This window comes from Trichoplusia ni, chromosome 5, assembly GCF_003590095.1.
Source record: "Trichoplusia ni isolate ovarian cell line Hi5 chromosome 5, tn1, whole genome shotgun sequence".
NCBI lineage: Eukaryota > Metazoa > Arthropoda > Insecta > Lepidoptera > Noctuidae > Trichoplusia > Trichoplusia ni.
The window spans coordinates 1552824-1576595 of record NC_039482.1 but is presented as its reverse complement, the minus strand read 5'-3'; the positions used below and the strand labels follow the sequence as shown (position 1 = coordinate 1576595).

At 37.5% G+C, this 23772-nt stretch overlaps 2 protein-coding genes across 3 annotated transcripts in view; one reads left to right on the top strand and one right to left on the bottom strand.

The window, feature by feature from the left end:
• Positions 1-381: 381 nt before the first annotated feature.
• LOC113493865 (discoidin domain-containing receptor 2-like) overlaps positions 382-23772 on the bottom strand; it is a 138407-nt gene continuing 115016 nt past the window's right edge. Inside the window, exons 14-20 of the mRNA XM_026871897.1 lie at positions 14967-15134; positions 7009-7127; positions 5503-5661; positions 5040-5132; positions 4163-4304; positions 3878-3982; positions 382-3792 (exon numbers count right to left, since the gene is read on the bottom strand). Of these exons, the coding sequence (XP_026727698.1) occupies positions 3589-3792; positions 3878-3982; positions 4163-4304; positions 5040-5132; positions 5503-5661; positions 7009-7127; positions 14967-15134 (990 nt within the window). The 3' untranslated portion in view covers positions 382-3588. The remainder of the gene's footprint in view (positions 3793-3877; positions 3983-4162; positions 4305-5039; positions 5133-5502; positions 5662-7008; positions 7128-14966; positions 15135-23772) is intronic.
• On the top strand, positions 12102-15013 carry LOC113493982. 2 transcript variants are annotated; one of them, XM_026872060.1, is made up of 3 exons: positions 12102-12308; positions 12938-13083; positions 14102-15013. In XM_026872060.1, the coding sequence occupies exons 1-3, from the start codon at positions 12227-12229 to the stop codon at positions 14120-14122; spliced, it is 249 nt and encodes an 82-aa protein (XP_026727861.1). In that variant the 5' UTR covers positions 12102-12226; the 3' UTR covers positions 14123-15013. The 2 variants fall into 2 exon arrangements, with proteins under 2 accessions (XP_026727861.1, XP_026727860.1); XM_026872059.1 differs by lacking the exon at positions 12938-13083 and having other exon boundaries at positions 12124-12308; positions 14102-14554.

The window sequence follows — 23772 nt, the reverse complement described above, 5'->3', positions numbered from 1 at the left end:
AAAGTTGGTAGGCAAAATGCTTTTTAGAAATTTCAAGATCTAGCTCCACTAGAAATTATCTTGATATTTCAGAAGAACGAAAGTTGTCTACCATCATTAGAACTGACCTTGTAGGCTCGTAATTTATGGACATACAATGGCAGCAGATTCATCGTGTAAATATGTAAAGAAGTACTCAAAAGAGTTTTATTCGCTGCCCTACAAAAGCCTTGTCGACATTATCTTTGCTTCTTCGTTATTGACAGCCAATTTCTTGTAGTTTTCTTAAGTTCTGATAGATAGATAGTTCGGAATTTTGCGGCCAATATTGATTGTGCTTATAATGTGCAAAATGTTATTATTTTTTTCAAATTGGAAAGTGTGTTTACTATTATTATTAATTTCGGACCAAATTGTTATCAAAGATGTTTATTATTTGTTATATTGAAATTTCTTGCATCACAGAGATCGAAGTGTCCATTTGTGATCTCGTCTTGGATGGAATTGTTATTTGACGAGCGGACTGCTGTGGTAGAGTACCAACCAACAAAACGAAGGCAGATACTGAAAACTTCTGAGTATTGCTCAATGTGACGCTGTGAAAAAGAAGTTAACTAGCTTTTAGTATGTTACTTGGTGTTTAACGATAATGTCGATTGACTTGTCCATTTGTAGCCTACGAATCCATTATGTTTGAAGGCTACAAAAAGTCTCCAATCCCTACACATTGTTCTTATTACACATCCTTGTATTATCCAGTAACAAACAACACATTTATTCATACGCATATTGAAAATTTAGAGAGGATGGGTGATAGCGAAATCATAATTTGCAAAAGTCTAACTTAAGATTTAAAGACGCTACTCTACTTCTACTCTACAACGTAAGGACGTAACAAACTTAAGTCGGGGAAAAATCAAAGGTACGAAATCATAAGAAATACGCTTCAATGTACTAACTACATTAAGCGCGGCGTGCCTATGCTAACTTATAAACTAGCCCCGCACTAAACTAAGTTTTTCTACTCTACAAACATAACAAGAACTGGCCACTGATCGCAACCATTCAATCTGGTAGACACCTCGTCAGTCACTCGCTAGCTCAAAGGTACATAGAGGAGACACATTTATAAATACCTTAACTGTTAATTGAAGGAACAGCAAGCACCCCCTTTTAACGAAGTACGTAAACCCATTAGGTCTAAAGTATCCTTTTAATTACACTTGATGTTTATGTGTTTACCGGGTGTCAGACGGACACCCTTGACTTGCGTGTGTTGGTGTTATACACTGCGCTATAAGGTGTTATAGGGGTTCGACAGAGTCACTCGATCAATGGTTTAGGATTGACTTATAGTTGTTGGTTCGTCAATTGAGATCAGCTAGGATGAAGTATTTCCCTGTGAATATAAGTTGTTGTTCAATATAGCCTGTTCAAAGATGAAATATGAACGATCAATAGCAATTGCAATTGCATCTACATTTAACGGTTCACCTTTCGTTTTTAAAGGAACCCGCGTAAAAACTGTTTGGAATATCTTGATATTTTTTTCAGAATAATATTTGATACGAGTTGCTTTGGTTTTTTAAACTCTTCGGCTTTCTGTCTCATGGATTTAGCTGAACTGTATTTTAGTGAAGCTTTCGGTTCTTTAACCTCCAAAATCTTAACATTAGGTTATAGTGAATCTCGTCGCAGTCTGACATTTAGGTCTGTTATAAAGTTATCGACTGTCAAAGGTCTTCGCATGACAGCCGGGGTCGTTTGTATTAATGTAGATGCTAAATACATATGAGCATGGGATATTAACGTGAATCGATCCCATTTCTCCCCTTGCTGGGTTTTGGGAGTTCTTCTGACAGAGAAACAAGGTCATTATTACACATCCTATGCGATATACCTAACCATTGATGATCTCCAACGTGACTGTCTTCGGGGGCTGGATTGATGTTGATTAAGTTGTAAAAACCATTTAAGCCTAATGTGTTACGATACCTACTTATTATAGTGTATAGTGCTTAGGGCATGTACTTGATTACATTTATATTATTGATATTAACGTGAAGTGAGGTGCTGTCTTCAGTGAACTTGGGGGTGAAGTGTTAAGAATTACTAGTTCTTACATACACGTAGATACATAACTATTGCAACATACGCTGTGGCTTAAAACATCAATTGTATATGAATCCTTAATAGCTATTATATAATGTGGCCACAAGGCTAGGTCAAAGACTAGAGTCAGTTACACGAGTAATTCGGCTTGAGTCAACCATGTGACTGTGGATAACATGCCGCATCCGAAAATATTGACTTAAAAGCAAATAGAAAAATCACCTCTCAATTGGCCCAGCACATCGGTCGAATTCAACCGTTTTCACGTTACTAAAATATCTCTCTCATAAAATTCGCTTTGTTTCATCGATATTTACGGAGGCGGTGTAACCTCAACCTTTTATGTGCCTTATCGAAGAAAACAAGAAGCACAGGGGGCCAATATCGCCCTGGAGGTCTTACTCACCTCCCGAAGTATACAACCTTAACATTTAAAACAGGTTAAAAAAATAGGAGTTAGATTTTGGATATACTATAGACCAGAGGGCGGCTGTGCGCTGTGTGTCGGATCATGAACATAATGGTTAAACAAAGGTGGGTGTCGGTGGGGTTATGTAGACCGGCACTGGTTTACTCTAGGTTCATCATTATGTAGAGACATGATTTCAGTGCACAGTCAACCCCTGCTCTAGAAGGCTCCTGCTTCAATATGCGAAGTGGAAACGTTCCGCGCGTCCCAACGTTTCAACTGACAAGCGATGGTAATATGGTAAATCACAGTGTTCGTTATTATAAAGTGTCTGTCACATATTGAAGCAGCGGTCATAAGATAGGGATTTGCCATAAAGGCGGTGATAGTGGAAGATCATGGGAGCGCTAGGCGAAGGGCGCTGGGGATAGCGTGAAATGTTACGCGGCGGCGGGCTCTACCAACATTATACGGCTACGATATATGTGAAGTGACTACAATGATTGCAAGCATAATATTGGTAGCAACCCGCGGAACCCTGACTACAAATAAATTTCTGAATCGCGAGAGCATTTATTAATTTGGACTATTTACCTAAATGCAACATTATATACATATGCATTCGTTCCTACCTACCGAAAGAGCAAATCAGAAATCTATTTCTAGGTATAAAACATCGATATCCGATTTAAAACATCGGTCTTATCGTTATTTTGGAGATTATAAATATGAAGTCCCTTATTGGGCTTAGCTAAATCGAGTACATGCAACGAGGCTCCTACAATTGTCCCCGTTACAGTATACGACAGTTACAAAGCGGTACGTCATCTAGGACGTTTACTTACTTCTAATTTAAGTTCCTAATTTTAATACTGACATTAATACTGCTTGAGTTAATGTATCGTATATGCAGTCTGCCCGAATATTCCGGAATCGGATCAATAGAGAGACAGGATGAATCAGTTAGATATGCTAGGTGGGTCTTAAGACTAAGTACTTGTATATCTATGGAATATTAAAAGCTCGTGTCGACAGGTTCAGGGTAGACGAACCTTTAGCCGACGCGCGAGGGTGCGTCTGCGTCGTGTTTAGCGGTTCATGGGCGGCTTGTAGCCGTGGGTCATGCGCTCGAGGAAGCGGTGCAGGTCGTGGAAGCGCGGGCGCTGCATGGGCTCGCGGCGCCAGCACTCGTGCATGAGGTCGTACAGCTCGCGGCGGCAGCGCGGCGGCGGCGCGGCCGGCACGCGGGCACCGCGCCCTCCGCTGCGCCACTCGCCTGCGTTGGCTACGACCTGAACAATAACAAAAGCACGGTTAGGTTTGACACTAACATTTCAAATAATCCTTATTCATCTTAAATCGTCCATATTCCCTTACCTGATCATCATTCATTTCTTCGAATGGCTTAGCCATGCAGTAGGTCAGTACTTCCCAAACTGTCACTCCGAATGACCATACATCACTTGCCGGTGCATACATGCCCTGAAAAAAGAAACGAGAAGAAGGTATAAAATCGAACATCTTTGAATATCGACGTAGCTTATTCCCAAAACTCTACTGTTCGAAATTTCATTGAGGGGGCTTATTACCACAACTTTAAATCTTACGGGGTGCTATTATCGTACTCGTTCACTTTTTTCAATATAAAATTGGGTATATTACCATCAGCAGGCTCTCCCAAGCCATCCAGCGCAGCGGCAGTCGGGAACCATCAGCCATAACGTGGTAGTCAGTGACAAACTCTTCGCAAAACATTGCATAATCGGCGACCTTAACGTGAAGATCCTCAGTCACTGTTACGTTCCTGAAAAAAAACAAATTAAACATTTAAAACCGAAACTAAAAAAATATGTCTTTAATAATAATTTAATTAAAAATGGTAATTGTTTCTCCATTTTCATTTAATTCATGACATTTCTTAATATGGTCAAAATAAATGTAATATGAAAAAGGCAAAAATAATTTTAATGAATTATAATTTTCATTATTTCATATATATTTAATCGTGATAGGTATATAATAGTATTTTCCTTTAAATAAATCTTCAGCAGTTTTCAGTGCTCTTACTTGCAATACGTGTTTTTTACTTCGGAAATGTTTTCTCGACCTAACGTCGTGTTCCGCATTGCGGCTAGGTCTGCTTCCTTCTTCAATAGGTATTCGGGTGCATACGTTACAGAATTTAAAAGAAATACCGCATTTTAAAGCTCGTGTTTAAAATGGACGATATTTTTTCGAAAAGATTTTTAATCCCCTAAGTGTTCAAACAAAAAGAAAAGAGAGCTGCTCTTTTGCTATTTATTTTCTCCCAAAATTAAACCTTAACTGAAAAAAAAATGACTTTGACTTCGTATCAATTTTATTTTTTTTTCAGCGACTAATTATATGAACAACGTTAAGTGACCCGTTGACTGCATAAATAATTTCAGTATGTTGATCGTAGTGTTAAAACCGAATATAGCCTCCATAAAACAAAAGTACGATTGCATTACAAATTTCTATAATCGAATAGGCCTCCACGTAGATCATCATTACTTACCTCGCTGCGAGATCCCGGTGTACTAATTCGAATGATTCCAGATATTTCATGCCGGCTGCTATCTGACAGCATATGTGAATCAAACTCGAATAACTGGAACAAAAAACGTGTAAGCTTAGAATTTGGAGCTGAAAAACTTTTCGTGTTTCGAAAACTCCATGGAATACGGCTTCATTTTTAAGTTTGCGTGTGTAGTATAATAAAATTCAACCGAAACATTAAATTTCTAAAGATAAGTAGAGTCCAAGATTGAAAAAAAATCAATACGTACATTTCTTCAGAGACATGTCAATAATACTAAATCCAAAAAAATGATGAAATACGTCACCAACTTAAGTATTTTCATTTAAAACAATAAAGATAAATGGAAGAAGCGTAGACGCCTTTATAACAAAAATGTCCAAAAGAAACTATTGAAACAAAATACCTAATTAAAATTAAGAAAAAAAAAACCACAACTTACTTCAATTTCCGCTCCTGGCGGAGGATCGTAGGGAGATGGGCGGCATCGCCGCGATCTAGGGCTGCGCAAGGAGGTTCTAGCAGGCTCAAACCTAGCACTCTGGCTAGTTGAGGGTGCTTCAAACCCGCGCCCCAGGTAGCTTCGCGGGCAAATGCCGCTCTGCAACAGAACCAGCCATTACTATATCTCCTACTTATTTATCTTCTTAAAAGTCTACCTCTTATATCATTAACCACCTAACCTTTTCTATTTTACTACGTTTTGGTCGGCTTCCAGTAAAGCCTGATGCAGCTTTTCTATTAGTTTTACTTTCTAACTGGTATCCATAACATTTTTTTCGAACAATACGATACTCTTTAGCAAGATTGGTTGCCACACGTAAAAAAAAAAATATTCTGTCGAATAAATTTTATATTTTTTCGAAATAAATAAACCTTTTATCACTGTTAATTAAAGCTATAGAAAATTGGTATTGGTCCAAGTGATTCGTTTATATTTTATACTAGTATTGTAATCGTTATATCTAAGTATTCTTATATAAATTTGGAAAAGGAAAAAATACTTTTTTCTCTATTAATAAACTAGTCGACGGAGTTTAAAAAAGTTTCAATTTCTATTTCAAAGTGTAGCCGACTACTTACTATATCTATCTTGGTTGGTAAGGACGAACAGTAAACACTGATCGCGGATCCACTTAAGCATTTATAGATATTTTTGACCTTATCCAACTTAAGGACAAAGGAACAAAGGGTAAAGGGTAAATATCCCTTAATAGCAATTCTGGGATTGGTTTTTATTTATAACTTCTTAAGGTCATCGCTATGTCATACTAATGTTATAAAGTCGAGATTCTGTAGGCCTGTCTCAATGATTATCATTATTTATTTATTTGTTTATCATTCAAACGACAAAGATTGGTATATTGATAAGCAAGAGACCAGAACTTTAAAAACTGCGGTGCAGCTAATTATAATTATGATATTTCGTCGAATCATTATAATGATTTAACTGTAAAATCACAAACTGTATTATTTACCTACTAACAATTATCTGAGGACGCTTTGCAGTTCTCTCAAAACCTAGTTTACACAAAATAAATAAAAAAGCAAACTAAATACAGTTCGTCGTTAAATTCAGATTGCTATTTATTGAGCTCCCTGCAAGTTTTACGTCCATTGCAATCAAGTAGTTTTTACAATACAATAAGGTCAAAGATCGTCAAACTCGTTTCTGAATAGGATTTAATCATGACTTAAATTAAAAGAGATCTATTTCGTTGGATAATGCGAAAAGTCTGGAGAGAGTTTATCCATGCAAATAAACTTATTTGTAAAGTAAATTTAAAATGACTTGGTATTTTATCTTTATTCATCAAGTCAGGTTCAGTTTGGACGTGAAACTTCAAATAAACTGCAGAGGATCTATTGTCTTTAAGTTTGGAATGCCAATGTTGAGGAGAAAGTTATGAGTGTTTATTTTTTATATAGTAGGTAGGTATGTACTAACTTCACTTCGTTATGGCAGCCGCGCCACAAAGTCTTGACAACAACGAGGCGGCGCCGGTTGCCAGTCGGGGACTCTTCGTCGCTCAACTCTTCGATGCCGTCTGTCTCGCATATCTGGAGCTACACAAGTAAAAACCATTCACAATCCATCAATTAAAAAAAAAACAACGAAAATTTAAAGTGCGATAAAATTTTAATTTTTCCTCCCAGTCTTATGGTAACCGCCACGAAAATAGTTCTTAAGCACGTAATATAGTGGGGGAGGGAAGAAAATTTCCTGTATATTTCGCAAAAGCCTACTTTGGCCCAGTTTCTAAGTTTACCGAGCGTGGAAAATGGCTTGGCGCCTTGCGGATTTACAGGCCTAGAGAAAAACCTTACCTTCCCTTGTGAAGCATCGAGGTACCGCTTCTTTGATTTGAAATATTTTACCACTAGAATAAGCCTTTCTTATGTAAAATATTTTTGAACAAGATGGTCGATGTTACTTTGCAACGCTGAGTAACTCACTCATAAATGGGGATGAAGGTAACAGTAAAGTTATCACTTATGTCTGCTGAAACGTGTATGATAAATGTACTAGGATGTTTTAGGTCTTTACCAATAAAACTCGTATCTGCAAACTGTATAGTTGCAACTAAATAAACTAACCATCAGAACAAAACAACCAAATAAGTACAATGGCAGGAAAATCCAATCTCCCTGATTCAATTAATAACGTGGCCAATAACAAAAGCCTTGCAGCAAGCTGCTTCCTTTCGGTTACTACAAATCTCTGTAAATCTAGCAACTAATGGAATTAAAGTATTGTTTGTTCAGGTGGAGGCAGGCGCAGCGAGCGCGCTCACTAACAGCCCATTCTGGAGTCTGGGCGTGGCGTGCTGCGACTGTTATCCTTCCATCAACATTAAAATAACTTCGCGAAATATCATGCCCTTAACCAAATTACACAGTTATTTTTTTTTCATTGCGAGCACGACGGTAATCTTCAAAGAAGACTCCGCAAAAACGTAATTCGAGAAATAATTAAAAAGGGCAAATTATTTGCTCTGAAATTTCATTTGAGAGCTTTGAATGCGAACGTTAAAGAATAACAGAGGAGTCATCGGCGCACTTGCCGAGAACATCCATTATTATCATGGGGAACAGGCCGGTGAAGCATTCTTCCCCTAAATTTTGTGGTGAATTATGTTTACATTAGGTCAAGTATGATTGTCCTTGAGAGTTGAGGGTTGGGGAGGAAAAAGTGTCTAATCTGCTCCCTCGTGCAGAGGGGCAAAAACTAATATAATTTCGCAACTGACACAATAATGCCATAAACGGGCTAATGTATAAAAATATAACTTAATAAGCTAGGCAGGATTACGAATATCCAACACACAAAATGTTTTCACTAATTGATTGTATTAACTTATTGGTTCGTATTACGCAAACACGATAACTGCTGTATTCATGGTAAATTATGCTTATAGGGTAAGCCACCTAGAACTCTTCCATCATTTAAATATCCTACATTTTATAATTACATGCAAATGAAACACCATTTGAATAAATTAAAGCTCGTTATGCACACAATAATTATTTTTTAATGTCGCTCCATTAACAAAGAGACGGAGTGCTCTGTCTACCCTTTAATTTTTTTCAGTTCCATTAGCAAGCGAAATATCGATTTGCGGCTGAAATTACATTTAAGATATAAAAACGAGGTGGTGAGATTATTTTGCCGATCAAGGCTAACAACATTAGCGTATGCAACGTTTACTACACATCATTTTATAACGACTCAGCTGGAAGATGAAATATTAATTTAAGTTATCCGTACACATATTGAGTAGGTAGGTTATTATAATAAAAGTATGAAAAATAAACGCCCCAAGCTATTAAACTGTGTTGCTGGCGGCCGCTGCTGGGGTGTCGGGTGGGGACTGAGCCAGATTGCATTTTCTTGCTACGGTCAGTAATCAATTTTTATGGGCATTTTTGTAGACCAACGCTCTACGACTCTCTCCATCTGAGGCGCTGTATAAGTTGATAGTGTTGCCGAGAGCTCGAGTGCCGGAGCCGACAACTTTCACCTATATAAACATTAAGCTGCCCAATTCTCAACTTACCGGCGAACCTAACATATTTTTAACACTTTTGTGCCATTGTATGGTTTGTTTGATGTATGACTTTTATATTAATTTAGATCAAAAAATAATCTTTCAATTAATTTTCCTTTAAAGCTTAATCTTCTTGGAATTGTTTTGAAGTTAAAATTAATAATTAAAACCAAAACGTTAAGTAATTATAATCCTTTAAGATTAAAACGTTAAACACAGTTGTGGATCAATGTTTTACATTCACTTAATCATAATTTTTAATCAGCTAATTACGCCCACTTCCGTTATCGGATCGTTAGTTAAAACAGCGGAACATTTTAATAGGGCGCTTTCACTGGTGATTAACCGGGAACGGCTTTAGTTCGTGCCGTGTAGACGTGGATTGAATTAGGCTTCGTAACCGTCATCGGAGATAGCCCATATAAGTGATTAGCGTCGATGGCTAATCACCAAGATACCCAATAGTTTGCCCGATAACGGTGAAGCGCCCATCGTGTTAAGTACCTCCTATTATTTTAACACACTGGATTTGAGTAATACTCGCTGAATTTTAAACACACGCTAGCGCTCTACTTTACCTAAAACGCTTGGCTACTAATAGAGCGAAAATACACGTAAGCGCACCTGTTCCATATTAATAATTAGTTATTATTTTAATTGAAGTGAGATTTATTAACAGTTATTACTCTACTCTACATTTCTACATTGTATAAGGTAAAGGACACATTCCCCATCTCTCAATATCGTATTCGTCTACGAATAGTCTTATTGGCCGTAATTAAACGCAGCGAATGCTTGTCTGATAAATAAGGCCTCGGGGAAATATTGGACACAATATTAGAAATCAATGTCCGTCTGGCGCTTGGTTATGAAGGGAATTATCGTAATTTATTGACATTACGAAGTTCATGTCAAGCTTTGTGGATAGATAGACGTGACGATAATTGCATGTTTGTAGTGTGTGTGTATGTATGCACGGTTTTGTGAGAAACAACAAAGGCTAATTAGGTGTTACATTAAGGACTTGTTAAAACACATTCGTAACGCAAAGAGGCCATGTTTGAGGGGTGAAAGGGGTCGGTTGTACAGGTGGCCGCGGTTCACTAATTCACACTGTTTGTTCGTTCTTAATGAAAATACAACACGAGCGCGCTGTATTGTTTGTTGAACATTCCCGGTGGTACCGAGCAGCGGGCGGGCATCGGCTCCGAGCGTAAGTGGTCGTGCCAGTCCGCACCGACGCGCTAAGATCCTGATTAGACCGGTCGCGCATCAGCCCTGGGCCACAGTAATACTATGCAACACCAATCAAGAGCCGCTCGACATGGATTTCGTTTCAGCTTACCGTTTAATTTGTAGTGTAAACTTTGAAGCATGGGCTACGCTCCGAATAGGATGTGTCGTGTAATGATTTTGTTAGTCCACTGTTCATCAGATACTCTTTGTTTTGGACTCATATGTGGTGTGTTTTGATGTTTAATCTATAGTCTGTCTGGAAGAGGGACATCGATCTACGCTGTGTGTATCGTCTTTCTCTGGCAACGGTAAAAGGCCTACTTAAAAAATACATGACTATTTTTTAACTTTACCAACACAGAAGTGGACAGTGCCCTTGGAGAGAGTTTAACAGATAGATATGCAGTACGAAATGTAAGATGATACTAAAATGGTTGAAGCAAGTTTCAGTAGCAACACCAGAACTGTAATAATTCAAATATGATGAACGAACAGTATCTAGACCTTGTCTTGTAGACCGCACTACAGTTTAAATGATGACTTACAAATTTGTTTGTATAAAATTAACAGACATTCGAATTTCTAGGTATGTTTGGGAAGTTTCTGGTTATGCCATTTTTGGTTTAACCTTAAAATAATAAAACTGCTGGTATCCGCTGTTTGGCAATAATATTACCGGATACTATAAACTTAATTAAATTATGACAGTAATGTGTAATAATCGCGTAATACAAATATTCACGTAAAACATTGTCCAATATTTCATTCCCTGTTATTTTTGCGATGCACAAATAGCACTAATATATAACCATCAGTGCATATTTTTACACGCGATAGTCCACGGATGCACGTTGCGAGCCATTTATTTTACTAGTGGGGTCGCTACAAACAATTTTTGTTGGTCCCAATGTCGCGGTGAACCATGGTGGCAATATTGCCCCCAACTGCGTATGTAATTGCCCCCTCGCTACTCCCTGATCCCGGACACCGGCGCCATAATAACATAAATGCATTAAAATGTAATAACGGGTACATCTTTTAAGTTTTTATCAGCAAGCTATCTAATGGAATAAAATATTATGATTGCTAATGGCGGATTGAAAACTTTTTCAATACGTGAACAGATTTGATCCTTGTGTTACGGGAATGTAGGTAAAGTATTCAGTCATAGTACATTGTACCCAAAGTACTAAACATACCTTGTTTTTGAATGTACAATCCAATTTAACATTGATTTCACAGCTGATTAGTTTCTCAAAACATATGGCGGCTAATTTCATAGATATCCGACACTGGAAGCTTACTGAGTATTGAATTCCAAGTCCGGTAATTAATTGCACTACCGTTTCCAATATGCAATATTACAGGTAGATACTATGCAATACGGATGGTGTATTGTTAATTTATTTGCAGCGGCTTATTACTCGAACCCCATCTGGTCTCGAGATTAAGCTAAAACTATTCGGCAATTGATGCGAGCCCGCCGCTGCTGGTGCACCGATACCCTATGATTTATATCTGCAACCGCGTCTGTTATACGCTTTACATGGAAATACTTGAATAATGCTCGCATAAATAATATTCGTGCTTCTTTTCTATTGGATTATACAGAAACGATAGCGACCCTAATATTTCGAAACGAGAAACAATACTGATGGACGAACAAACACACAAAATAACTAAAAATAAAATATATTGTATTTGTGAAAATGTCTAAATATATTTTCTTTTTATAAGCTATAGAAACCTCTTTAAAATTGATATTACGTCAAAAAAGCCAGGAGAAAACAGATGACAAAATGAAAAGAACCAGTCGTCAAAATTGACAAGATTCCCGTGAAAACACACAACCGATTAAAAAATCAAAATACAAAATTTCGCATGATGGAAGACTTCTTTAAAAACATTAAAGACAATCCCGCATACAAAACTGATATGCCGCCCCCAGGCACTGTACCTGAAGGTAAGTTCACTGTTAACACGTAATGTTATACCTCTATTAGTCCAGTTTCCTTTTAAAAAGGAACTTAGACATCCTGATGAAAGATGAAAGATACAGAAATGGTAAACGGTTCAGGTACCCGTCAATGTATCTGCTGTTTTGGTTAAAGTAACGTTTACAACACATTGACTGATAGGGCTCGTTACCGAGCATGTTCTACTCTCAATATACACGCTCGGCTCGATTACACTCTAGGGAACGAAGCTACAGCAGCAGCAGGACATTTGAATGACTAAATGTATAGTAAACCCAATGATATTACAAGGGAAATGCTCGTTATGCCCATAGTAAGCCGCATTCAAATTTGTTGCTTTCTTGTTACATATGTCATCAAGTAATTTGAGGTAGCGATAGGTAATTAAAGCTAAACGTAAGACAGAGGAAAAGGTGTAGGGTGCAGCGCGATGATAACGTATCTTCGTATACGAATCGTTTTGTGAAGTTAACCTCTCAACTTAATGCTATTATTTTATAATTCGTTGTAAAATATTGTATTAACTTAATATTAGTACTAAGAAAATCTTAGCCTTAATTAAGAACAATGTGCGCAGTAAGTGTAAATACCAATTATAATAACATTACATTCACAGCATCCTCATCGCCTCTCAAATTGCTTATGGAAGATAATGTGATTGTGAGTGACTTGGAAGAAAAGGTTAAAATAGCAAAGCAGGAGATGAGAGAAAACACAAAAGATTTTGATCCAAGGCGGCATGAAATACTTGAGACATCTGAAGTAACTATACCCACAGCAACACCTATACCCACAGCCCCACCTATACCCACAGCGACACCTATAGCTACAGCTACAGACGATCTTATACCACCGAACCCAATGATCCCCACCAATATGATAGAGAAAGCCACTTCCGGCTTTACGGTACTCACGGAGCCTAAACAAGAGGAGGAGGCTCCACCATCACCACCACCGGCAGCAACATGGGACCCTATAGGACCTGAAAATTATTTCGTCTTTCTCAGTTAACTATAGCGAACCCATTTTTGGACGATTTTTACAAAATACCTTAAAGTATTTTCAGAACTTAAACAGATTGAGGAGGCTTTGTTTCAAAATAAATTATTTAGATTTAAGATGTATCAATTAAGTCTCATTGAATAAATTAAAAGTTTTCGTGCATGGTCTCGGGCTTCCTCATAGGGTAAAAGACCGATGTCTGATGGAGCCAACGGAAGCATCATGTTATCTTTAATAGTAAATAACACAATTTGTATAAAACAGACATATAGCAATTTAAACTTCGACTGTAACAGAAATGGATGACAAGTTATCTTTTAATTCATTTACTGAGTGATTACGTGTAAAAATAAAGTTTATATCAGATACTGTAAGGCGCAGAAAAAATAATTTTAAGGAGAAATTTCGTATACATTTAAAGTAATAGATTTTCGAAACAACGTCAAACCAATTATGTGATTGCATAATTATTGTAATGTCCTGCTGTTTGCGTTACTTGCACCTGTATGATATATGAATGAATCTACGTAACTTTAATGAAACCATGCTTGTTCAATTATACTGATTTTTATCCCACGACAACCTTTTTTTCTGGGGGAATCCCATTAGTTTGTTATTCTAAGGAACTGGACTCCAGTCGACCATTAATACGGCGTTCGGCCTTTTTCAGTTAGTGAAAACCACGTGGTAACGCATTGCGAAGTATCGGCACTCCAATCCCTAAACAACCCTAAGCTAGTGATTTTTCCGATAATACCTATAAATATTCTATTCACAGCTACTCCTGTATCTGGAGTAAAGGATGACAACATTATACTACGCAATTTAGAAGAAGATGTCAGAAGAACCATAGCGAAGCTAGAAACCAATGACATAATTGACATTGATGAAATTAATACAAAGTTAAATGAAATATCCGAGCAATCTGAGAAAACAAGGGAGGCTGAAAGAGCTAAGGAGGCAGCTGAAAGTAGGTCTAACACAGAAATATTAATCGATAAAGCCATGGCAAGCTTCAGCGTACTTACAAAACCAAGTAGCTCCGACGACGATTCTCAGAACGATCCGTACAAAGAGTCTTACGATAACGACAACGTGCTGGCATTTCTCAATTGACCAGATTTTATAGATGATACAGTAATATTTTGCCAAATAAAGGCAAACAGGCTCTCTTCCTAAATAAACATTACGACAGATTCCTAAAAGTTTAGTTTCAATGTATTGACTGTGAGTAAATCAAAGTGTTTGTATAAATTTTATCACCTTGTTATGTTAGTGCTAGTTAATTGTGGATTGAGAAGAGCTGATGGGTTTTTAACTCGATATTCGTATTATTAGTCGCTATTATATCCCAAGGGCTCATTATAAATTCCGTGTTTTAGTACTTTTTTACTTAGACGATATTTAAGAGTACCCGCTGATGGAATTAATTGAAATTCTATATTAGCTACAGCCGAGCGATGATTCCCAAGACTGAAAGTGGTTTAAGTACGGTTTAATTTATACCAGATTTATGCTCGAGTAAACTAGAAATGGGTCCTCAAAACCGATGTCTCCTCCACCTCCCCAATTACTGGTTGAGGAGTAATGTCCTTTCTACCAAAATATCCTGAAATTTGATGTAGAATGTGATGGGTACTTACACTGCCGTGAGGGCCCTCGCCGAGGAAGGTGACAGGTCGCATGCGCCCCCGCGGGAAATCCAGCAGGGGCGCCACTCCGTTTGGGGGCTCGGCTTCAGGTAGTTTGATGGATGTGAACAGACCAGGGGTTGTTCTTTCGCGGCGGCATGCGCGTTCGTCCGGGTACGTCTGAGAACAAAAATATCATGTATTTTTTGCGCTTAAATCTTCTCGTTGCACCCCTAAGGTGCTAAAAAGTCGTTTAGTCATTCCCGATCATAAGGCTCGCCATACGGGGACAACTTGAGTCTTAAGTGTGAAAATTTATTTCAAGCTAATGCCACCTACTCGACATCCCTTTGGCTTTCGCTACACTGTAACGGGCGTTTGGCTTTTTATCTAAGAAAAAAATCATACCTGTCCCTTTTTTCGGTATTGCCTATTCAATACAATATAACTATAATAAAAAAACGGAAATTCAAATGCAGGTTTTAACATGGATCGATTTTTTTTTAATTTGTTTAACTAGAAAAAATTAGCTTTTGAGTGATGGTCATTAGATTGGTAGCCATTAGTAAGGTATTGATCAGTTGAGTTATACAACGCTTAATGTCCGATAGCGTACACATTTTATATGTGCCCGTAAATAACCAACTCCTCTGCTTAATTGCTATTCCCCTTCCAAGATTGCGTTGCCATAATTTATACGGTACTATGAATTACGTTGGTGTATTATATGTGGACTGCAGTTATTATGTGGCTATTAATTATATCCGTATTTCCAAATGAAGAATATTTGATGACATATAGGGGGAGTGTGTGTGCGTATGATCGATAGCCACGATATTACACATCACTTTAAGGAAGTCGATTAAAAGAAATGTTACGAAACTATTTTATGACAGCTAAATTGTAGTTTTATGGAGTTGCTTCAACTCGAAACTCATGAGTCCGTGGTCACTAATCTTATAAAATGAGCTCCACCGCACGGTGTAGAGCAAACTCGCTACGTCGAAGTTTGCTAACACAAAACAAACCTAATTCGCAATAGAAAGTCTGTTGCTAAAGCCGCCGCCTTAGAAGTAAAGCCCTACAAAGCCATAGTAAAACATTAACAAAACACGATCGACCCCCACGAATCGCTTGCTCGTAATATCGTCGTGTACTCATTTATCATTTCGTAAACGACCGCATAATACCCCTAATGAGTAAAATCCAAGCATACCTTGGGCAATACCATTAATATTACAAAACCCGGTCTCCCCTTCACTGTACCTACCTACTATAGTTTGAAGACCTTTGTAGTATGTATATAAAATTGGTGGACCTACTTGCTATAAATATAAATATTCGATTGACGCTATCGGAGCGTGAAGAGGTGTGTAACATGTTACGAACTTGCATTCTCCGGTGGTCAGAACACGTTTATTTATGTTAGAACTTACGTATGTTGAAAATGGTAAGCCTGACACGGTAATTATTAACATGCAAGTCGGAGTTCCTCTTAAGTAAGTAAGGACCAACAGGGGAAAGTGGGTTGTAACGGTACAGTAGCGGTATGGCGTCCGCTGAGATCGGTAACTAACGCTAACATGTTATTGTAGTACATTCGGATAATCGGTACAAGGATGTACCGCATCGCTCACAATTTTTTTTCCTGTTTTGCACAAAAGAAGGTTTCATTATTTTTTAAACAAAATGTAAAATAAACCCGCATCTGTAAATTCTGAAAACAAAATACAATGGTACTGCGGCTGCGTACAAAAGGAACGCGTTGGCTGTTTACAGTAATGTTATTTCGTTTATTCTGCTCACTAGCCGTTAAATTGTTCAATAATATTAATTGATGCCGTTTCACAAGAACATTAAATACTTTCTATAGCGTCGCATAACGGAACACGTTCAGTTATCATCATTTCTTCTCGGTACATAAATTTTATTTACGAGTAAATAGAATAAGCCGACGGCTATGCAAAGCAATCCATTATTTAATTCAGCTTCAGTGTGACACCCCTGGCCGAGGGAGGAGGTGGGGTGTTACGGGACATGTGACATATTCTCGTGCCGCACGGGGGTACTTACAGTAGCTAGTGTTGTGGCTACATGTTACCGGGTGTTCCACGTAATGGAGTGCCCGCAGAAAATGGGGAGACAAAAATGTTGGACTAGAATTATGCACGAAATATACGGAGATGTAGACGGAAAGTAGCTCAAGCGTGCCATTCATTCACATTATTTTTCATAAATATGACAAGTGGTAATTGTATGTTACATCCCTTAAACGTTCCGCGTCGGTAACAGTTACCAATCAACCTGTGCGTAGGCAGTGCCCGATATCTATACGGAGTGATTGCTGATGCCTATTCAGACCTCACTGTAATTAAAATAGGAATACAACAGTGCAATCGGCAAGCATTGTTTGCTATTCATCGGCTACGTACAAAAAGCCGTACAATACCAGAGCCCTCCGAAATAAATTCCTAGCTGGGCCCCTAAATAGAACCATCACAGGTATTTTTAATTAACTCTGAATTTTAAGCTTACACTCGGAACATTTTTCATAACTGTCATATTATTTCCATGCAGTAATTTCGCTAAATCTATGGTATGACATTTTTGTGTTTCATTATTATTTTTTTTGTTTACCGTTTTGCTTTTATGGAATTTTGCGCGGAATTTGCGTTTTTCATATTTGAGTTAACATTAAATACAATCTTGTGAGGCTTCCTTGGAGGTTGGTGGTATGAAGTTTTTAATGAAAAATTCTATACTCGTCAGCGCATAACTTTCTGTTATAGGAACATGTTAAAAAAAAATGAAACAAGTGTTTTATGCGTATCGCACTATTTGATCACACGCGCGGTGCTAAAATCGTATTTGCTCGTGCATTTAACTACGTTAGGACTATTGTATTAGGTGTGAATGCTGGATGTGTTCGAAAGCTATTCGTAATATTTGGCAAAATATATAAATGCATATTTTTAATGATTTATTATTTTTAAACATAAGCTTGAGCTTTGTTAAAACTCCGGTATTAGAAACCGAAAAATATTGGCTCAATTTAATTAGGCTTTAAGTCATTTTTAATTATTCAGAATTAATTTTCACAATGTTTGCCCCCTATTATTTTTTTCTGGAATATTCTTAGGGATGATTATGTAAGGATTTCTGTCATAACGTGATTATGTATACTATAAATAATTTCTTATAGGTACATATCCCCATGCGTTTGGATCGCAAACCTCTTCAGAACCAATTCAATGTCCTCAAGCATTGTATTTACGTAGCATCCTTCATAAACTTTCCAAATATTACAAGCATAGAGTATAGTTGCAAGGAGTTTTCGTATTTATTTGTGTTTATGCAAGTTTTGACCGTTTACATTTTTAGTTTCGATTGGTACGTGTTTTTCTAATAAATATTTTAATTAAATTCAACTTCTGCTTGTTTTTGGAGAATATTTAGATATAAGTAACAGCTTATAATATCGCTTAGGTAATACCTGTTCGTACTTCTATGTACGCCGGTATATCATATAGATATATTGAGCAAGCAATTTTTGTAAATGTGTAGGAAAATAATGTTGCCATAAAAACACCAGAAGTGTTTTCCCAGGTAAGTCCTATAGCAGTTTTACCTCTTTATTATAGCAGCATAGGGCTGTAAACCCACCCTCACAAGTGCGAGGAGAAAGTTCCTTTAAATAGTTATATAATAAATCCATATTTACCTCGCACTGAATATTTTATGCGTTACCCAGTTAGCTGAGTTATTACCATCTCGCCAGCCATAAATCTTACCTATGCATATATTATGATTTTTCTTAGAACTTGGTGAAGTAAAATTGTATGGAATATTTTATGGTGTGATTTTCAATTTCAATTTTTAAGTGGAATTCTCGTGCAGTGCAGCTAGGATAATTTCTCGTTAAAGGTAATCATTGAACATAGGTAAACGTAACTTATTGCAATTGTGATTTTTCGTGTCGGCTTAGGTGAAGTCCTAGAAAAGAAAATGTTTCTTTTTCCGGACAAAAACAAGCAACAGTAATTCATTAAAAATATTCACCTATGAAATCATGACTATTATCATAACCTCCACTATTATACTATTTAAATGATTATTTAAAGAAAAGTTCCTGAGCATTATAAATAGGAGTAAGTTTTCCCCCATCGCAATTGCGAGTGTGGCTTCACAAACCGTTCTGGGGTAAGGGGCTGAGACAAAGGTACCTGCGGTTTTAAGGAGACAAAGCGATGCACTTGCAAAGAAGTGAGTCGAAACGAAGCCAGATAAAACCACGACGTTGACTTAAAAAAACTTTTTATCTCCTCTGACTGAGTGAAATTTTCTTTGTTAATTAAGTTTTTCCATCAAGTTATATTTAAACGCTGTAGAGTAATTTTCGAAGGGGTACAAGATTGTAATAAAAGCTCGTTTACTAAGTCAGGTCAGAGCTGAGCTAAAATGACCGCTTATTGCGAGTTCCTATGAAAATACAAATGAGGTTAATTAATGCGATGTCGAAGTCTCGAGGTCGTAATTCATACTTGTCTAATGAATTCAAGTACTAAATAGTCAGATTTTGTATTGAAATACCTCATAGTGTGTGCGAGGTCTAGTAGGCAATGAAGGTTGTCTGCAAAACGTTTTACGGGACAATAAAATCTATGTTCATAAAGTTTTTGAAAGGTAAAAGGTGAAGCTCTTGTGAAATATGGTAACCTGGTTCTTTTAAACTAATCAAACTTTGGGAGGGCGCACGTACACTTCTACGTGCAAAATAACCACTACAGTTATGCTAATTTAATTTCAGAATTATTAATATAAATTACTATTTATATTAACTTGGTGTAACTATTTCTATAATTATGTTAGGTTCTAACTGTCGACCTTATTCACCAATGATATTTTAAAACCAGGTGATAAAATTAAAATAAATCTGTTTTTCGCTTCACCTATCTTCGAACGATGCAAACACGGCCTTTATATATATATCGCTGACACTCGCTAAAAAGCAATAAAGCCGATGATAAAAGTGTCGTGTGTGCGCAGGGCGTTTACCGCATGGTTACTTTTAATTTGCATGAATATATTCCGAGCCACAGCCCTTCGCATCGAGACCTCGCCCGGTGCCCGCCGGTGCTACACTGACAACGTGGGTACAACGCTCCACTACAATGTAATTAAAAATTAAGTACCGTCGTCTCAGGTGTTCTTCAACAAAATGCATTAATTAAGTTCGCGGGGAAAAACCTTAAATAAGGCATGTAGCAACGCTAATTAACTTAGTGACGTCATCTTGCCTGCACTCCGACCATTTACGTAGCGATACCTCCACTAAGACAATGGTTTCGGCGGTTCCCTCTGTTGCCAACGTATACGTAATGCTTTGTTTACAGATGCGGCGAAGGCTTTTTAAATAAGGCTGGGGATGTGTTACAGCTCTTTAGCAACCTGTTTGCGAAATAAGTAAAGCTTACAGGGTTCTTTGTGAATAATTTAAAACATGGTACTTTACGAATTTGGGTTTCTTGTATGGAACGCCATTTTAGACTAAAAAGATTATAAGATTAAATATTATAAGAAAACGTGATGTCAAGGATTCCATTACGGAATGTAAAACACAAACACAGATAATACATTTATTTATGACTTACGGCTACCACAATAGCTCTGAAGTATAACATAAAGCCCACTATTTTATCAAGCCGCAAAAAGATTCGGCCGACAAAAGGCACAACCCTAAAGGTAATCCTTGAGTGGGCAGTGAGCATACGTCGTTTGGGCAAACTCCTAGTGTCATTATAAAATACGGGGCACAATGTGGATTCACTTGAGAAATGGAGGGCGCGCTCGGCGCACCTGGGCCCTCGCTCCGACTATGTACCTATGTACGGTGTTGTTGTTCCCCTTTTTGTAACTTGCAAAGTCACTCGACTTATATTTATCGACTCTCCTAAAGTGAATAGCATAATGTAGCTTTTTGTTTGTTGAGGTTTTTCCCTTCCTGCTGTGTAATATTTTATTAAAAGTATTTTCCCATGAATATGATTTTGTTCAGCAGTAGTTCGCTAATACTATCTATCGTGTGCAGAGATTTCGATTGAGCATTGAATCGATTCTACTAAATTCTGTTTTAACACAAATACGTGTTGCAAACTGTAAAAGCCATAACGACAAAGGTTAATAGGTGTGCAACTAAATGTAGCCGCCGTTGTTCAACTTAATCAACTAATCGGCCCCTGGGCTTATAACCAATGACCTAATAGACAAAGGACTCGAATTCGGCAACGAGAGACAATTCAATTATTCGGCTCGTCACAGAGCATTGTTCAATATCGATGTTCACTGTTGTTGAAGGGGCACCCCAGAGATCACAGTATCGCGACCAAAACTGAGAATAAAGATTTGTTTATCTAGGTACCTACTGGTTTTCTTTTGATCGAAATAAACACGAAAATAGACTGAGTATTTTCTAAATTCCTTAACTATTTACGGTATTTCGAGAACTAGTATCAAATGACTCGTGACAGAGTCAAATAAATTCATTCGAACAACAAAGCGTCGAAACGGAATATCCTTTTTCAAACCTTGTTTTGGTAAACTCCGATTGGCCACGTTTCGCCGCCACCGCACTACCTCTGAGTCCGTAAACACCGTGCTCTCTAATTTGTTTGCCACAACCGTGTGTCGCGTTTACTCTTACGCCTACCGTACCGGTGTTAGCGCCTTTTGTAATGAATTTTCTTTAAGCACAGGTTGTATGTTATTTGGTTTCTACTTTCCTGGTCAGTTTTTACGAATGGCTGCTTCTCAAGCGTGTATTTCATGAGTGTTTTCCAGCTTGAATATATTATGCTATAATTTGACATTTAGTCACAAACTTAATGCACCTAAAACGCCTAGTTGTACTAGTTTGGAAGGCATCGAAGCAATACTTACGCTGCAAACTTTTTCTTGGACAACACAGCTGTTCAAATTAACGAAGAAAAGAAGTTACACCGCCAAAGTTTACTGATTGGAGAGACACTTGACGAAGAAGTTTCTATTGCTTTCGCATTAAAGGAAGTATTGAAAGAATAAGGTATTGTTTGTAGTGCAGATTGATCGCCGGCACGGAGCTAAATCGCATTAGAATGCGATGCTTGTATTCCGCTCGCTTTCTCCCAACAACTTTTAATAAGGTCGCAGGTGTTGTACTGTGAATGAATATTTTGGTTCTACGTAAGTTGGGGAATAAAGGATACCTAAATACTTACAAGAACCCAAGTATATTATCACCGGAGTGGGCCATAAAAATAGAGAGCTGCTATATTTTAGTGTAATAATGTTGGAACGGATTGGGCCTGAGCTTTCTCCGCAGCCGTGTGTTGCTCGATACAGCCTTAGTGTACAGAACTTTAATATTCTTTTTGCTACGTTTAGTATTTCATTTCTTGAACAGAAATGTATTTTAATTAAAGCTATATTTTCGTTTCGCAGCTACCTTACGTTATCTCTTAGTGGAATTATTTCGGCTTCTTTAGCTGCTGTCATATAGCTCAGGGTTATTACAGTTGTATAAGGGCTAGATCGTTGTGGCGCGGCAGTTGTAGGGGCGCCTGTGTAATGAACGGAGAAGCGAGCGCCGCGTTATAAATTGAACTACTGTCGAGCCAAACGGGATGTTTTGGATAAACGATATAAAGCACGAAACTCAAATAAAAAATCGAGGACATTTGTTAACTAATGACTCAAATAAAATACCAAACAGTGTTCTGGCGATGTACCAAGTTAATTAATCTTACGTTTATTCATGGAAGAGTTCAATGTGGCGTGTTTTTACATAATAGTGAAGTGAATCTTTGCGACGAGGATTAATAAAGTGTATAAGTTTGTTAAGAGAAAGATCACAGGTAGCAAAGCGGTGCTTGTACAGTATCACTTTCCAGCCCTTATTTTCAAATATCGCTCACAGCTCAACCCGGGGCTGGCCGCTCGCCCCCCGCTGTGGACTAAGCGACACGTGTACGTTTTTTTATATCTTTTTGACTCGCTGCAAAGAGAATAGCGTAATATGTTTCGATTACCGTTGCTTGGGTTCGTTTGCACTGAAAAATGTGTCTATGTTACCAACTTCCCAATCCAATCGTTGCTTTTTTCATGTTAATAAATTCTCTGCTTTGACTGCAAGCTAACTTCACGTACGGTGCATTTTTCTTTCTTTGTTCAAGCGGAACATTGCCCTGGAGTTACAGCTTGGAACATTATAGCTAATTAAGATAGCGGTGCCAATGTTTTGCATTACAATGTCCTACCTAGATACCATACTTTGGTAATACCTAAAAGCTATTGAGTCAAACTAAGATGTATATTTTTTATCGGTCCACATTGTCCTCCCTTCGTTTGTATACATGAACAATATTACTAATTAAATTCATTTACTATTTCAAAATTCGAAAATCAGCATCTTATTAAGAAAGTTTTCATTAAAAACTTCTTTCGGAAACCTCAAAGGCCACACACGCTTCGTGTTTCCAAAATGTAAGACACGAAGTTCGGTGCTTGTAAAATGTTAACTAACCACGCGAGCGAAGACTAAAACTAGTTAGCAATATCTATATCGCTTCTATTGATGTTTTATTGAATTAGTGACGTCGAGATGTCAAAGCGGTTGGAGCTGGTTCTCTGCACTCATTATTGATATTCCAACACCGAGGTTATGTAGGGTCAATTTTAGTTCGGGTATATACAGGCTGATTTTATTTAATCAAGAATTCAAATATGTAAAATTATTGAACTATTTCGTTTAGAATTTAAATTGATTTAGGTCTAATTTATTTGA